At 47.9% G+C, this 17,140-nt stretch overlaps 1 protein-coding gene across 4 annotated transcripts in view; it reads left to right on the top strand.

The window, feature by feature from the left end:
* prkcab (protein kinase C, alpha, b) overlaps positions 1–17,140 on the top strand; it is a 450,914-nt gene that overhangs the window by 381,368 nt on the left and 52,406 nt on the right. For all 4 annotated transcript variants that reach the window (XM_078225790.1, XM_078225787.1, XM_078225789.1 and 1 more), the window contains 2 exons: positions 9,154–9,285; positions 10,594–10,767. In XM_078225790.1, the coding sequence (XP_078081916.1) occupies positions 9,154–9,285; positions 10,594–10,767 (306 nt within the window). The remainder of the gene's footprint in view (positions 1–9,153; positions 9,286–10,593; positions 10,768–17,140) is intronic.

The raw sequence follows: 17,140 nt of genomic DNA, 5'->3' as shown, positions 1-17,140 counted from the left end.
GTCTGACCTACATGTGACTCCAGAACCACAGCAAGGTGGTTAACTCTCAACTGCCCTCAGGCAACTAGGGATAAATGCTGGCTTGCCAGTGACACCCATGTCCCAGGAATGAATTTAAAAAATTATAAAGATTCACCATAACCTCCTTGCTAGTGTAGCCTGTGTCGATTTCTAAAACCCAAGTCTTATCTGCATTTTATTAAACCATTTTCTTAAAGTGACTCTGATTTGTGCGCACACACCCCAGGTTACAGATAAAGTTTATTTATTAGTCATGAGTAGGCTTACATTAACACTGCAATGAAGTTACTGTGAAAATCCCCTCGTCACCACAATCCGGCACCTGTTTGGGTACACTGAGGGAGAATTTAGCATGGCCAATACACCTAACCAGCGCGTCTTTCGGACAGTGGGAGGAAACCGGAGCACCCGGAGGAAACCCACGCAGACATGGAGAGAATGTGCAAACTCGGCACGGGAATGTGCAAACAAGCTGGGAATCGAACCCAGGTCCCTGGTGCTGTGAGGCAGCAGTGCTAACCACTGTGGCACTGGGAAGGATGGCCTCTCTGTTCCTGCAGCCCCTTTACAATTGAACCCTTTTGTTTTATATTGCCTCTCGGTGTTCTTCCCACTTCACACTCTCTGCATTATATTCCTGGCATTTTCCGTGAAATGTTTTCCTGGGAACACGAGTTCCATCCCCTGTCCCTGGGGATGATTGTGTTCTGTAATCAACTGCACTCTGCGACTTGAATCATGGGCCAGAATCTTGCATTCTACCCCCAACACCAAGGAGGCGTGGGTTTCCTCCGGGTGCTCCGGTTTCCTCCCACACTCCAAAGATGTTCAGGTTAGGTGGACTGACCATGATAAATTGCCCCTTAGTGTCAGGGGGATTAGCGGGGTAAATACATGGGGTTATGGGGATAGGGCCTGGGTGGGATTGTTGTCAGTGCAGGCTCGATGAGCCATCACGCAAACCAGCCTCCCATCCATTGACTCTGTCTGCACTTCCCATTGCCTCGGCAAAGCAGCCAGCATAATCAAGGACCCCACGCACCCCGGACATTCTCTCTTCCATCTTCCTTCCATCGGGAAGAAGATACAAAAGTGTGAGGTCACGCACCAACCGACTCAAGAACAGCTTCTTCCCCAATGGACCTACCTTGCATTAAGTTGATCTTTCTCGACACCCTAGCTATGACTGTAACACTACATTCTGCACTCTCTCCTTTCCTTCTCTATGAACGGTGTGCTTTGTCTGTAGAGCACGCAAGAAACAATACTTTTCACTGTATGTTAATACATGTGACAATAATAAATCAAATCAAAGCAAATCAAATGGCCTCCTTCTGCACTGTAGATTCTATGAGGCGGGATCCCCTCCGGGATCTTCTCCAGGATCCTCTAAGGGATCTTCTCCAGGATGATCTCCAGGATCAGGCCATAATGTATTTGAAGCCATAATAAATGGTCACCAGCAGGTGGCAGCACGGGAGCACAAGATTCAATCTGTGGAGCTGGAGCTCAGGATTAGTGTGGCTGGAATTCACAGCAATGATGTGAGTACAGTCACACTGTGGGCACTGAGACATACTGAGTACAGTCACACTGTGGGCACTGAGACACACTGAGTACAGTCACACTGTGGGCACTGAGACACACTGAGCACAGTCACACTGTGGGCACTGAGACATACTGAGTACAGTCACACTGTGGGCACTGAGACACACTGAGTACAGTCACACTGTGGGCACTGAGACACACTGAGTACAGTCACACTGTGGGCACTGAGACACACTGAGCACAGTCACACTGTGGGCACTGAGACACTGAGTACAGTCACACCGTGGGCACTGAGACACACTGAGCACAGTCACACTGTGGGCACTGAGACACTGAGTACAGTCACACTGTGGGCACTGAGACACACTGAGTACAGTCACACTGTGGGCACTGAGACACTGAGTACAGTCACACTGTGGGCACTGAGACACACTGAGCACAGTCACACTGTGGGCACTGAGACACACTGAGTACAGTCACACTGTGGGCACTGAGACACACTGAGCACAGTCACACTGTGGGCACTGAGACACACTGAACACAGTCACACTGTGGGCACTGAGACACACTGAGCACAGTCACACTGTGGGCACTGAGACACACTGAGTACAGTCACACTGTGGGCACTGAGACACACTGAGCACAGTCACACTGTGGGCACTGAGACACACTGAGCACAGTCACACTGTGGGCACTGAGACATACTGAGCACAGTCACACTGTGGGCACTGAGACACACTGAGTACAGTCACACTGTGAGCACTGAGACACACTGAGCACAGTCACACTGTGGGCACTGAGACACACTGAGCACAGTCACACTGTGGGCACTGAGACACTGAGTACAGTCACACTGTGGGCACTGAGACACTGAGCACAGTCACACTGTGGGCACTGAGACACTGAGTACAGTCACACTGTGGGCACTGAGACACTGAGTACAGTCACACTGTGGGCACTGAGACACTGAGTACAGTCACACTGTGGGCACTGAGACACTGAGTACAGTCACACTGTGGGCACTGAGTCATACTGAGTACAGTCACACTGTGGGCACTGAGACATACTGAGTACAGTCACACTGTGGGCACTGAGACACACTGAGCGCGCTCACACTGTGGGCACTGAGACACACTGAGTACAGTCACACTGTGGGCACTGAGACATACTGAGTACAGTCACACTGTGGGCACTGAGACACACTGAGTACAGTCACACTGTGGGCACTGAGACACACTGAGCACAGTCACACTGTGGGCACTGAGACACTGAGTACAGTCACACCGTGGGCACTGAGACACACTGAGCACAGTCACACTGTGGGCACTGAGACACTGAGTACAGTCACACTGTGGGCACTGAGACACACTGAGTACAGTCACACTGTGGGCACTGAGACACACTGAGTACAGTCACACTGTGGGCACTGAGACACACTGAGCACAGTCACACTGTGGGCACTGAGACACTGAGTACAGTCACACTGTGGGCACTGAGACACACTGAGTACAGTCACACTGTGGGCACTGAGACATACTGAGTACAGTCACACTGTGGGCACTGAGACACACTGAGTACAGTCACACTGTGGGCACTGAGACACACTGAGTACAGTCACACTGTGGGCACTGCGACACACTGAGTACAGTCACACTGTGGGCACTGAGACACACTGAGCACAGTCACACTGTGGGCACTGAGACATACTGAGTACAGTCACACTGTGGGCACTGAGACACACTGAGTACAGTCACACTGTGGGCACTGAGACACACTGAGCACAGTCACACTGTGGGCACTGAGACACACTGAGCACAGTCACACTGTGGGCACTGAGACACACTGAGTACAGTCACACTGTGGGCACTGAGACACACTGAGTACAGTCACACTGTGGGCACTGAGACACACTGAGCACAGTCACACTGTGGGCACTGAGACACACTGAGCACAGTCACACTGTGGGCACTGAGACACACTGAGCGCGCTCACGCTGCCGTTCTGTGGACAGTCTCACACAGACAGCATGGTGGCACAGTGGTTAGCACTGCTGCCTCACAGCGCCAGGGACTCGGGTTCGCTTCCCGGCTTGGGTCACTGTCTGTGCGGAGACTGCACGTTCTCCCCGTGTCTGCGTGGGTTTCCTCCGGGTGCTCCGGTTTCCTCCCACACTCCAAAGACGTGCTGGTTAGGTGGATTGGCCAGGTTAAATTGCCCCTTAGTGTCAGGGGGACTAGCTAGGGTAAATGCATGGGGTTACGGGAATGGGGCCTGGGTGGGATTGTGGTCGGTGCAGACTCGATGGGCTGAATGGCCTCCTTCTGCACTGTAGGATTCTATGATTCAGATCCTAAAACACGCTGAGCACACTCACACTGCTGTTCTGTGGGCACTGTCTCACACAGACACTAAAACATGCTTGTACTGAAGTAGTGAGCTCAGAATACCCACTCATCCATTCTTAGCTGACCCACTGGCACAGCAAGTCGGCACAGTACAAATTAAAATATTGTTCGCACCGAATGAAAGTTGTTAAATGTAATCTTGGGTACAAAGCTCATTTGCTGTTCCTACACTTGCATCTATTCTCAGTATCAACTCCCTCAGCCCCTGGAAAGGGCAGGGGGTTAGGGATCAAACCAGCCAGGATCCCCCCCTCCCCCCTCCCCCCCCAACTGCCCAAGCTCCCCCTACAATGTTCATGAGAGCAGGCTCCAGCTTGGCTGCGATGCCCCTCTTGTTCAAATAGCCCGGTAACTATTCAAGTCCAGGCTCCCTCAGGCCCAGTAGTCACGTGGAGAGGTGCCAGTGAACCTGCTGTTCAAATATCTGCAGAGAGGCCTGTGGAGTAAAGGCCGGTACCTAATGGTCCATCTAGCAATAAAACAACATATTGACTGGATTTGGGAATCAGTGTGTGTGGGTGGGCGGCAGAATGGAATCCGGCAGTGATCTCCCCGGCCCTCTCCACATAACGCAAAAGACTCAACAGAAAACAATCTGCAAAGGAGTTAAGTGCATCTAACCAGATACATAATTTAATGTAATGTGGGTGAGATATCTCTCAAACGACAGGTCAGAATGGAAGGTATAACCTCCTCTTGCATTATTTAAATTATACTTCACAGAATATCTGGCATTGCACACTTGGGGAATAAAGATTTGCCAAGTAAACTCAGTAATTAGTGTCAACCCTTCAAGCTAATGTAACGTACAAGACTTCTGGGATGTCGTGAGAAATAACTACACGCATCATCACTTCAGAGTGATTGTTGATGAGAGACTCCAGTCTAATCGCTGTTTAAAATACACTGCATCAGTATGGACAACACGATGCAGTAACGTTCTCTTTAAGCAGTATTTTTTTTTAAATTTCCCTCTTAGTTATAAATATCTTTTATTTCGAAAGGTGCACGATGCCAGGCTCCCAGCAGGGGGTCTGTGTGCAGTCAGTGCAGGTCAGGGGTCGGATACTATAATAATCCCTGGAATCGGCTTTAAAGAAACAGTGCTTTATTACTCAAAATAAAGTAAAGCAAAAACCACAGGCCAGTGGTGAACACAAACCGGTCCCAACCAGGACAATACAATAATGGACCCGCTCAGGGGCCTGCTTTATACAGGGCTCGGTATATGAACTTCACCTGGTAAGGTTATTTTTTTTTATTCATTTGTAGGACATGGGCGATACTGGCTGGGCCAGCATTTATTGCCCATCCCTAGTTGCCCTTGTTCAGAGAGCAGTTGAGAGTCAACCGCATTGCTGTGGCTCACAAGTAGGCCAGACTGGGTGAGGACAGCAGATTTCCTTCCCCAAAGGGAGGCATTTCTTGCTCTGAAATAGTTTGCCTTGCAATTACAGACAGTGCTCTCAAAATAATTATTGTCATTCCGTGCCTGGGTTTTGTGAATTCCCACCGCTCCAGCGAGCTTGCCGAATTGAGGAGTGACGCTCACAGTCACCTTCTCAAAAAACTCCCAAATATGTTCAATGCTGTACCACGGGCTTTGTTTAACCCGTTGTGTGCTGGGGACTGGCTGGTTGGGGGTGGGGGGAATCATTTGTCCTGAAAGGGTGCAGGAATTGAGCTAACATCACTATTTTTAAAATGGCAAAAAAGTGCAAATAAGCTGCAGACATTAAAGGTGATGAGGCACAGTGGTTAGCACTGCTGCCTCACAGCGCCAAGGACCTGGGTTCGATTCCCGGCTTGGGTCGCTGTCTGTGCGGAGTCTGCATGTTCTCCCCATGTCTGCGTGGGTTTCCTCCGGGTGCTCCAGTTTCCTCCCACAGACCAAAGATGTGCAGGTTAGGTGGATTGGCTATGCTAATTGCCCCAAAGTGTCCCAACATGTGTAAGTTAAGGGGATTAACCATAGTAAATGTATAGGGTTATGGGGATAGGACAAGGGGGTGGGCCTCTGTATGATGCCCTTTTGGAGAGTTGGTGCAGACCCAGTGTCAAGGGTCTGTCTGATACTCCACTGCAGTACTGAGAGAGTGCTACACTGTCGTGGAACTGTCTAACATTACACCACAGTACCGAGAGAGTGCTACAGTGTCGAGGAACTGTCTGATATTGCACTGCAGTACCGAGAGAGTGCTACACTGTCAAGGAACTGTCTGACATTACACTGCAGTACTGAGAGAGTGCTACACTGTCAAGGAACTGTCTGACATTACACTGCAGTATTGAGAGAGTGCTACACTGTCAAGGTGCGGACTTTCAGGTCTGCCCTCACCGGTGAATATAAGAGGTGGCGTGGCATCTTTTGAACAAAGAACTGGCTCGTTCTGCCCAGTGTGCTGGCCAATGTTTATCCCTCACCGAACATCACTCAGAGACAGCAGAATTTCTGGTTATAACAAGAACAAAGAACAATACAGCACAGGAACAGGCCCTTCGGCCCTCCAAGCCCGCGCCGCTCCCCGGTCCAGGATTGAATCCTGAATCCAGGATCCCCGCCCAATTTTCCAGCCTATCTACATACCAATATCCTATCCACCGAGCTGTCCCTCACAGCTACGATGCTTTGTTCATCACAACCTATTAACTCACCCCCACCCCCCCATTCCAGACCATGTGATCTCCAGGGAGAGGCAAAAACCCAGAGTGAAAACCCCAGGGCCAATATGGGGGAAAAAAATCTGGGAAATTCCTCTCCGACCCCCTGAGGCGATCGAAACGAGTCCAGGAGATCACACTGGCCCTGATCGGAAAATGCTTCCCAACCCTATTATCTTATTGCTGGTTGTGAGATCTTGCTGTGTGCAAAGCGGCTGCCGTGTTTCCTACATGACCACCGTAACATGTCAGAATTACCTATAAAACACTTTGAGGCCCCATGCGGTTGTGGGAAGCGCTATATGAATGCAAGTCTTTCTTTGTTGTTGACTCGAAAGGCTGGGGTAGAAATAGTAACAAATAATGGTTTTGTGGATAACTTCAGAACCAAACTAATGTCTGAAGAAGCTTCATTCACTTCACCCATTGACAATCCCCAACACATTAACACAACAAATACAACCCTGATAATTGGTTTTAAAAAGCCGACTGTTATATATCAAAGTCATGCAGGGGAAAGAATGGCCTCCTCTGCACTATAGGGATTCCATGGTTCTATAATTGAACTGTCTTGAACCAAAGTATTAGTCACCCAGAATCTGGTTTGATATTTCTGGTTAACCATCTGGAAATGACAACCGAAGAATTTGGGCAGATTCACCAGCTTTATCTACTGCTTTATCCGTCATCTTCGAGAGCAGTAGATCAGTTTAGCTCAGTTGACTGGGTGGCTGGTTCGTGATGCAGAGCAGACGCCAACAGCGTGGGTTAGCACCAAAAACCAATATGCTCACATGAATGCTAGATTTCTAGCCTTTTAACACCTCTGGACAAAGATCCAGACAGCAGTTTCCAGAGAAGGATATATCCTCAAACAGCAAAACTTCAGATAAATAAACCTAGTCTCTGGCAGATCCCAGTCTCCATACTTAAGTTTCAATTCAGTTATTAGTGTCACAACTCGGCTTACGTTAACACTGCAATGAAGTTACTGTATAAATCCCCTAGTCGCCACAGCCTGGCGCCTGTTCAGGTACACTGAGAAAAAGAGCTACCTCTCTCTGCAGCCTCCTAACAGCAACTAAACTGGAATTCTCTGTGTAAGCCTTGTTCTACCCAGTCACATGACCTGACTTACCAATCAACCTAATCAAACCCTACTCTGCAAAGCCCCAGGGGAAATCTGAAAAGTAATAATCCTGCACTAGTCCAGATTAAAACAAACACTGTAGTAATTAAGGTCCATTAGGCTGCTGCAGTAACAATACAGGATATTGGCCACCAATAGCAACTAAAACTGATCCTGCACAAGAAACTATAATACATGAAGGTCCAATGTCGTCACAATATCTCTTCAGTGACTCCAACTTCCAAGCGAATGGATCCTGGGATGTAGAACCTCATTTATATGGATAGATTGTAGAAGCTGGATCGATTCTCTCTGGAGAAGAGAAGGTTGAGAGGAAATTTGAACGAGGTGTTCAAAATCGCGAGGCTTTGGACAGAGTGAATAGGGGGAAAACTGTTCCCATTGGTGGAAGCAATGAGAATGATAAGGCACCATTTAAGGTAATTGGCTAAAAAAAAGAGCAACAGAGGCCCACAGGAGAAATATTTTTATGCAGCGAGTGGTTAGTATCTGGAATGTGGGCGTGGTGGAGATAGCTTCAATCAAAGCATTTGAGAGGGAATTGGATTATTTTCTGAAGAATATGTCGGGTTACACAGAAACATAGAAGACAGGAGCAGGAGGAGGCCATTCGGCCCGATCATGGCTGATTGTCCAACTCAATAGCCTAATCCTGCTTTCTCCCCATAACCTTTGATCCCATTCACCCCAAGTGCTATATCCAGCCGCCTCTTGAGTACATTCAATGTTTTGGCATCGACTACTCCCTGTGGTAATGAATTCCAGAGGCTCACCACTCTTTGGGTGAAGAAATGTCTCCTCATCTCCGTCCTAAATGGTCTACCCCGAATCCTCAGACTGTGACCCCTGGTTCTGGACAGAGAAGGTGGGGGAATAGCACTCATTCAGAGAGCTGACGCAGACGTGATGGGCCGAATGGCCTCCTTCTGTGCTGTAGGAATCCTGGGCTTGTATGCATGTGAGTGTTTAGTGAGGGAAAGATCAGGCTTGGTGGTGATTCTCTATGACCTGCTGTAGCCCGTTGACACTCACTACCTCGGCCATTGAACATGAGCAAGGAGGGCCTTCTGTTGAGCATGAAGCTCAGGGTAGTGTTTTCGTGAGAGGGAGGGAAGGAAGCTGCAATTGGAAGGACATAAATTCACTGAACTTGCCGTAAGGGACCCAGTACGATGGTGCATTGGGATTTAGTGAATAATGTGGAGAGTCAGTCCAGAGGTGAAAGGCGTACGTCCCATTAGCCTTTTGTGAACTGGCTGTGCACATTATCAGAACCCATGACTGGACACACTCCAGAATGAGGGCCAAGGCTGGAGCTCGCTAACGCTGAAGCCAAGTTCATTTTGTTTTCCTTTAAATCCCCGCCAGAAAGCCAAACTTGGTCCTGCCGGAAAGAAGGTGATTGAGAAGAAGCCGAGTTCACCAACAAACAACTTGGACCACGTGCACCTGGATGACTTTAACTTCCTCATGGTGTTGGGCAAAGGGAGCTTTGGAAAGGTTTGTACGCTGGTGCAGACATGAACCACTTCAAACGATTGGTCTGGATGTTACGGCAGTTTGAGTGGTGGAATTGTTAGCATTTACTGTCATTGCTCCTTTCAAACTCACAGCAATGTCTGGAGTCAATGTGTGCAGTTTGGACAGAGTGAATAGGGGGAAATGATTTTTATGACCCTTTGTCAAAGCAAAAAAGTGACCCCTCATTCATACACACAGGTTGTGATATTGAACATCCCTCTGACTGCAATCAATAGAAATGACTGAGCTGCTGAGCACTTCTCCATGTGGCCCTATTGGCGGCACGGTGGCACAGTGGTTAGCACTGCTGCCTCACAGCGCCAGGAACCCGGGTTCGATTCCCGGCTTGGGTCACTGTCTGCGTGGAGTTTGCACATTCTCCCCATGTCTGCGTGGGTTTTCTCCGGGTGCTCCGGTTTCCTCTCTCAGTCTGAAAGATGTGCTGGTTAGGTGCATTGGTCGTGCTAAATTCTCCCTCGGTGTTCCCGAACAGGCGCTGGAGTGTGGCGACTCTGGGAATTTCACAGTAACTTCATTGCAGTGTTAATGTAAGCCTACTTGTGACACCAATAAATAAACTTTTTAGTTCCAGTGTAAAAACCCCTCAAAAAAGTTGCACCTTTTTGAATGTGGTTTTTACTGAGATTTTGAGCACATTGGGCGGGATTTTCCAGCCGTGCTCACTCCGAGTTCAGAGAATTATATCCGAGGTCAACGGACCTTTGCGTGGTCCGTGTCTCGCCCACTACAATTCCCGTGGCGGGTGGAACAGTAAAATTACCGCCCCCCCTCCCCACCTCGGGTGGTCAGATATTCTCTTACAAGCAGTGACACTTTGCTCTTAACAAGAGTTTATCCAAAAGAAATAGCAAATTACTGCGGATGCTGGAATCTGAAACCCAAAGAGAAGATGCTGGAAAATCTCAGCAGGTCTGGCAGCATCTGTAAGGAGAGAAAAGAGCTGACGTTTCAAGTCCAGACGACCCTTTGTCAAAGCAAAAAGGCAGAGAAAATGGGAGATATTTATACTGCAGGGTGAGGGAATGAAAGATGAGTCATAGCCACAAAAACCATGGGGAAAGGCTGCTAATGGCAGCCCATAGAGAGAATAGAAGGCGTGAATGGCCAAACGGCAGAATAGAAGGTGTGAATGGCAACTTAAATATGGCGGTACTGCTTTGAGAAGCAGCAGGTTTGGTGTGGATTTTTGTGTGTGTCTGCTGCACCGGGCATCCTCTATTATTCTTGCACAGCTCTTTATTGATATTGACTGCTGCCCTTCCACAGGTTATGCTATCAGAAAGGAAGGGAACCAATGAGCTGTACGCCATCAAGATCTTGAAGAAAGACGTTGTCATTCAGGACGATGACGTGGAATGTACCATGATCGAGAAGAGGGTTTTGGCGCTGATGGAGAAACCCCACTTCCTCACACAGCTGCATTCCTGCTTTCAAACCTCAGTGAGTGTCTGCTCTGAGAACAGAGAGAGAGGTCGCGCAAACTGCTCGTCTGCTGTTTAATTGCTTCACTTCTGTGGCTGAGGTTGAACAATTTTCAGCTTAGAGGGAAGTTCACTTTAAAATGGGTAAGGGTGTGTTTTAATGAGTCGGATAGAAAATAGCAGCGTCCTTTCAAACGAGCAAGGTCTTTGGTTTCGTTTTCTCATTGAATGGTGGGGCAGGCGTTTTGAGCTGAATGGCCTACTTCTGCTCCGAAGTCTTAATGACGAGAAAATCTGGCTGCGTACAGGTGTGTCTGTCCAATGTGCTTACGTTTTTACCTGCGGGATGTTTGCTCAAATGTGAGACTGTGGTGATTCTCGATATTAAACTGAGTACAGTACTGCGCTCCTCCCAGCAATGATGTGGAGATGCCGGCGTTGGACTGTGGTACGCACAGTAAGAAGTCTCACAACACCAGGTTAAAGTCCAACAGGTTTATTTGGAATCACAAGCTTTCGGAGCGCTGCTCCTTCATCAGGTGATGGCGGACTTTAACCTGGCGTTGTGAGACTTCTTACTGTGCCCTCCCAGTAAAACCACATTCCTTCCAGCTCCAAGTCTTCCCTTTGCCAAGACATTTGGGGATAGTTTCTTCACTTGCAGGCCGCTAATTTTTCTGTCCATTTGTGGGAAGTGAGTTTGGTTGGCTAGGCAACACTTATTGCCCATCCCTAATCGCTGGAAAAGATTGTGTTGGATTTAGTGTTCAATAATTTACTGACAACTGGTTCTTAATCTAAAAGTTTTTCTTTTACACATGGGGTCTAGTGAGCTTTGTTTTATTAGATTTGATTTGTTGTTGGAAGTAAAACCAAATACAGCAATGTGGTGGGACTCGCCACAGAGTCATAGAGATTTACAGCATGGAAACAGGCCCTTCGGCCCAATTTGTCCATGCAGCCCTTTTTTTTAACCACTAAGCTAGTCCCAATTGCCTGCGTTTGGCCCATATCCCTCTATACCCATCTTGCCCGTGTAACTGTCTAAATGCTTTTTAGAAGACAAAATTGTTTCCACCTCTACTACTACCTCTGGCAGCTCGTTCCAGACACTCACCAACCTCTGTGTGAAACAATTGCTCCTCTGGACACTTTTGTATCTCTCCCCTCTCACCTTAAACCTATGCCCTCTAGTTTTAGACTCCCCTACCTTTGGAAAACGATGTTAACTCTCTAGCTGATCTATACCCCTCATTATTTTATAGACCTCTATAAGATCACCCCTAAGCCTCCTACACTCCAGGGGAAAAAGTCCCAGTCTCTGCAGCCTTTACGGGTTGTTAAGAACATTGCTGATCTTGAATGCTGGGGGATTCCAAAACTCAGAAGGAATTTTGGAATACCCGCTCGCACCTGTGCAACTTGTGGGGAGAGATGTGAAGACCAGCAAAGGATGTCCCAGACTCTTGGGTGATGATTTAAAAAAAAAATTTATTAAACAGTAAAACACACAATAACCTCAACTAAAAATACACCTAACTACATTAATGGCTATCCACAATGTCTTTAAATTTTCCTCGTTTCCAAACCCTTCGACTTTCCTAACCTCAGAGCTAACTCTCCACAGACAATATCCCATGGGTTTTAGAACTATAAGCGAAATCCAGCAATTGCTACCACACCAGACACCAATATCTTCAGGTTTAGCATGGAGACAACTGGCTTCTTAAACAGGTTTTCTCCAGACACAGTTTGTTGGAAGTGGGCTTAGCTTCCAGCTGTGTGAGCTGCAATCGCAAACAGTTCCCTTGCATAGGGCAGCACGGTGGCACAGTGGTTAGCACTGCTGCCTCATAGCGCCAGGGACCCGGGTTCGATTCCCGGCCTCGATCACTGTCTGTGTGGAGTTTGCACGTTCTCCCCATGTCTGCGTGGGTTTCCTCCGGGTGCTCCGGTTTCCTCCCACAGTTCAAAAATGATAGAGTCCTACATTGCATAACGAGGCCATTCCGCCCATCGAGGCTGCACCGACCACAATCCCACCCAGGCCCTATCCCCATAACCCCATGCATTTACCCTAGCTAGTCCCCCTGGCACTCAGGGTCAATTTAGCATTGCCAATCCATCTAAGAGTTAGGTGGATTGGCCATGCTAAATTTACCCTTGGTGTCAGGAGAATTAGCAGGGTAAATAGGTGCGGTTACGGCGACAGAGTCTGGGTGGGATTGTGGTCGGTGCAGGCTCAATGGGCCAAATGGCCTCCTTGTGCACTGTCGGGATTCTATGAGAGGCTGACCTTGCCTCTAATGTACTGTCTTCGCTTTTGATCTTCCTTATCTGAACTAACCTTCTCGGAAGCCACTTTTAATTACCTTTATTACAGAGTCTCGCCTTTGATGTAAAATCCACCCCCATCTTTCATTGTTACCAACCTGCCTCCCCAGATAATCAGCAGATCAAAACCCGACATCCAGCAGTCCAGCCGACCTGCCGTTTTTCCAGTCTGCATACTTTTTAAAAAATTGCTTGTTTTTCCTTTAAACATATAACCACCAGGACACATTCCCAATGGGACGGCACGGTGGCACAGTGGTTCGCACTGCTGCCTCACAGCGCCAGGGACCCAGGTTCGATTCCTGGCTTCAGGTCACTGTCTGTGTGGAGTTTGCACCTTCTCCCCGTGTCTGTGTGAGTTTCCTCCGGGTGCTCCGGTTTCCTCCCACACTCCAAAGATGTGCGGGTTAGGTGGATTGGCCATGCTAAAAATTGCCCTTAGTGGCCTGAGATGCATAGGTTAGAGGGATTAGTAGGTAAATATGTAGGGATATGGGGCTAGGGCCTGGGTGGGATTGTGGTCGGTGCAGACTCAAAGAACAAAGAACAATACAGCACAGGAACAGGCCCTTTGGCCCTCCAAGCCCGCGCTGGTCCAAACTAGACCATTCTTTTGTATCCCTCCACTCGATGGGCCGAATGGCCTCTTTCTGTACTGTAGGGTTTCTATGATTCTATGTTTCCTCCGGATGCTCCAGCTTCTTCCCACAGTCCAAAGATGTGCAGGTTAGGTGGATTGGCCATTGTGTCAGGGGGACTAGCTAGGGTAAATGCACAGGGTTATAGGGATAGGGACTGGGTGGGATTGTGGTCGGTGCGGATTCGATGGGCCAAATGGCCTCCTTCTGCACTGTAGGATTCTATGATTGGATTTCTTATTTTTCCTATTTTATCACAATGCCCTCGCAAAGTGTTGTGGTAATGAAGTGATTCTTTGTCCAAAACTAATTAGACTTTAGAACATAGGATGGGAGGAAAAAATGTTTCGGATGACACATTACATCAAAATTACAGCACAGAGACAGGGCATTTAGTCCATCTATACTAACCCACAGGTCGCTTCGACTGCCCTGCTTTGTCTAACTCTATCAGCTCTCTGTCAGTCCTGTATCCAATTTCTGTTGAAGATATTCACCTCACTCCCTCCAGGTGGCAGCAGCTTCCGTGTTGTAGCCTTCCTGGGAGCTTAAAAAGTTTCTCCTGAATTCCCAAGAGGATTCACTGGTGACTATTTAAGATTGTCCGAGTGTTGGACTCTCTCCGCTCGTGGAAGCAATTTCTCTACATCGCCCCTACCAAATTCCTTCATTGTTTTAGTGATCTCGAGAAGGTGGGCAGTGGTCTTATGCATCAGCCTGCTGGGAGAACCCTGGCCTCCACAATATTTCTCAGCGAAATGTAGCAAGATCTTTGTAATGGTCTTCCCAAACTTGTTGGTGACATAAAGCTGTGCGCACGGCTGCAATGTAGAAGGGAAACTTACACCAGATCTGTACATTGTTTCCGGTATGTTCTTTGGTTCGGGAGGTAGTTAAACCTGTCGCATGTTGGAACTATCAATAGTAACTTTTTAAAAATTAATTCATGGGACATGGGCGTCGCTGGCTGGCCAGAGTTTATTGCCCATCCCTAGTTGCCCTTATTCATAGGGCAGTTGAGAGTCAACCACATTGCTGTGGCTCTGGAGTCACATGTAGGCCAGACCAGGTAACGACGGCAGTTTTCCTTCCCTAAAGGACATTAGTGAACCAGATGGGTTTTCCCGACAATCGACAATGGTTTCATGGTCATCAGTAGATTCTTAATTCTAGATATTTGAATTCAGATCCCACCATCTGCCGTGGCGGGATTTGAACTCAGGTCCCCAGAACATTGTCTGAGTTTCTGGATTAATAATCTAGCGATAATACCACTAGGCCATCACCTACCCATAACTGTGCGTAATGTGAAAAGGTTCTATTCCATGAAATGCTGGGCCAGGAAAACAACCCTCTGCCAGCCCATTTATTTAGTCCATCCTGCAAATTACACCTTCCTGACTCATTTCCCCGAGCAGTGTACAGTATAAGTTGTGACTCGGTGATTCATTCTCCTGCCTCTGAATAGGAGATTGTGGATTTGAGTCCTGCTCCTGAACAATGAAGACAAAATCGAGGCTGATTCTCCACTGCAGTACTGAGAGAGTGCTACAGTGTCGAGAAACTCTACGATACTCCAATGCAGTACTGAGAGGGTGCAACACTGTCGAGGAACTGTCTGATACTCCACTGCAATACTGACAGAGTGCTACACTGTTGACTAACTGTCTGACTTTATAGTGCAGTACTGAAAGAGTGCTACACTGTCAAGGAACTGTCTGACATTATACTGCAGTATTGAGAGAGTGCTACACTGTCGAGGAACTGTCTGATTCGCCACGTCTGTACTGGGATAATGCTAAACTGCCGAGGAACTGTCTGATACGCTATTGCAGTACTGAGAGAGTGCTACACTGTCAAGGTGTGGACTTTCAGTTCTGCCTTCTCCGGTGGCGTGGCATCTTTTGAACAAAGAACAGGCTCATTCTGCCCAGTGTGCTGGCCAATGTTTATCCCTCACCGAACATCACTCAGAGACAGCAGAATTTCTGGTCATTATTTTATTGCTATTTGTGGGACCTTGCTGCGCGCAAAGCGGCTGCCGTGTTTCCTACGTGACCACAGTGACACATCAGAATTGACTATAAGACACTTTGCGACCCCATGCGGTTGTGGGAGACGCTATATGAATGCAAGTCTTTCTTTGTTGTTGACTCGAAAGGCTGGGGTTGAAATAGGAACAAATAATGGTTTTGTGGGTGACTTCAGAACCAAACTAACGTCTGAAGAAGCTTCATTCACTTCACCCATTGATAATCCCCAACACATTAACACAACAAATACAGCCCTGATAATTGGTTTTAAAAAGCCGACTGTTACATATCGAAGTCATGCAGGGGAAAGAATTACTTTGGATGGCTTTGTTCCAATTTGTGAAAATCCAGCATCCCCTCCAGATTTTAAACACAGTTTTAAGCTGGGCCTCTTTCACCAGCTTGTTCCTGGGGTTCAGCCTATGAATTGAGAAAAGATGCACGTCTAAAACATGTAACCATGTATGTGGATCCGACACGCCTGGACTGGGGAAGAGAGGATAGATTTCCAAACTAAGACACACGTGGAAAATGTGAGTGTGGGACTAAAGTTATATCATGTCTCTCACATCCAACTTGGTATGGCTCCTGCTTTGCCCAAGGCCGCAGAAAACTACAAAAGGTCGTGAATGTAGCCCAATCCATCACGCAAACCAGCCTCCCATCCATTGACTCTGTCTACACTTCCCGCTGCCTCGGAAAAGCAGCCAGCATAATTAAAGACCCCACGCACCCCAGACATTCTCTCTTCCACCTTCTTGATACATTCCAGAATGCTCTGTACTGGAGTGGGGCACGATGGAACGGCACGGTGGCACAGTGGTTAGCACGGCTGCCTCACAGCGCCAGGGACCCGCGTTCGATTCCGGCCTGGGAAGACTGTCTAAGTAGAGCTTGCACTTTCTTCCCGTGTCTGCGTGGGTTTCCTCCGGGTGCTGCGGTTTCCTCCCGCAGTCCAAAGATGTGTGGGTTAGGTTGATTGGCCATGCTAAATTGACCCTAGTTTCAGGGAATTAGCAGAGTAAACCTGTGGGGTTACAGCGATCGGGTGGGATTGTGGTGGGTGCAGACTCGATGGGCCAAATGGCCTCCTTCTGCACTGTAGGGATTCTATGATGATTTCAATTTCTAATGATCTTATTGGTATCACGTTCGGTCAAATGCTACCTTGGTATTGACATCACTCACTCTAATTCTTATCACAGTTTTCAAAGTGAGTTGGGATTCAAGAATACCAGAAATAACTCCACAATCCTATCCGTTCTACGTTGCCTTCCTTGCTGTCAATCCAGCACATATCTGAATAAGACATCGACAAGCAAAATGAAATCTTATTCACCTCAAGTGCTTAATCTTCCTTCTGGTTCAGAGTCCCTGACAGCTGTAC

Source organism: Mustelus asterias, chromosome 12 (genome assembly GCF_964213995.1).
Source record: "Mustelus asterias chromosome 12, sMusAst1.hap1.1, whole genome shotgun sequence".
In the NCBI taxonomy this organism is placed as follows: domain Eukaryota; kingdom Metazoa; phylum Chordata; class Chondrichthyes; order Carcharhiniformes; family Triakidae; genus Mustelus; species Mustelus asterias.
This window is presented reverse-complemented; position numbering and strand designations above follow the sequence as displayed.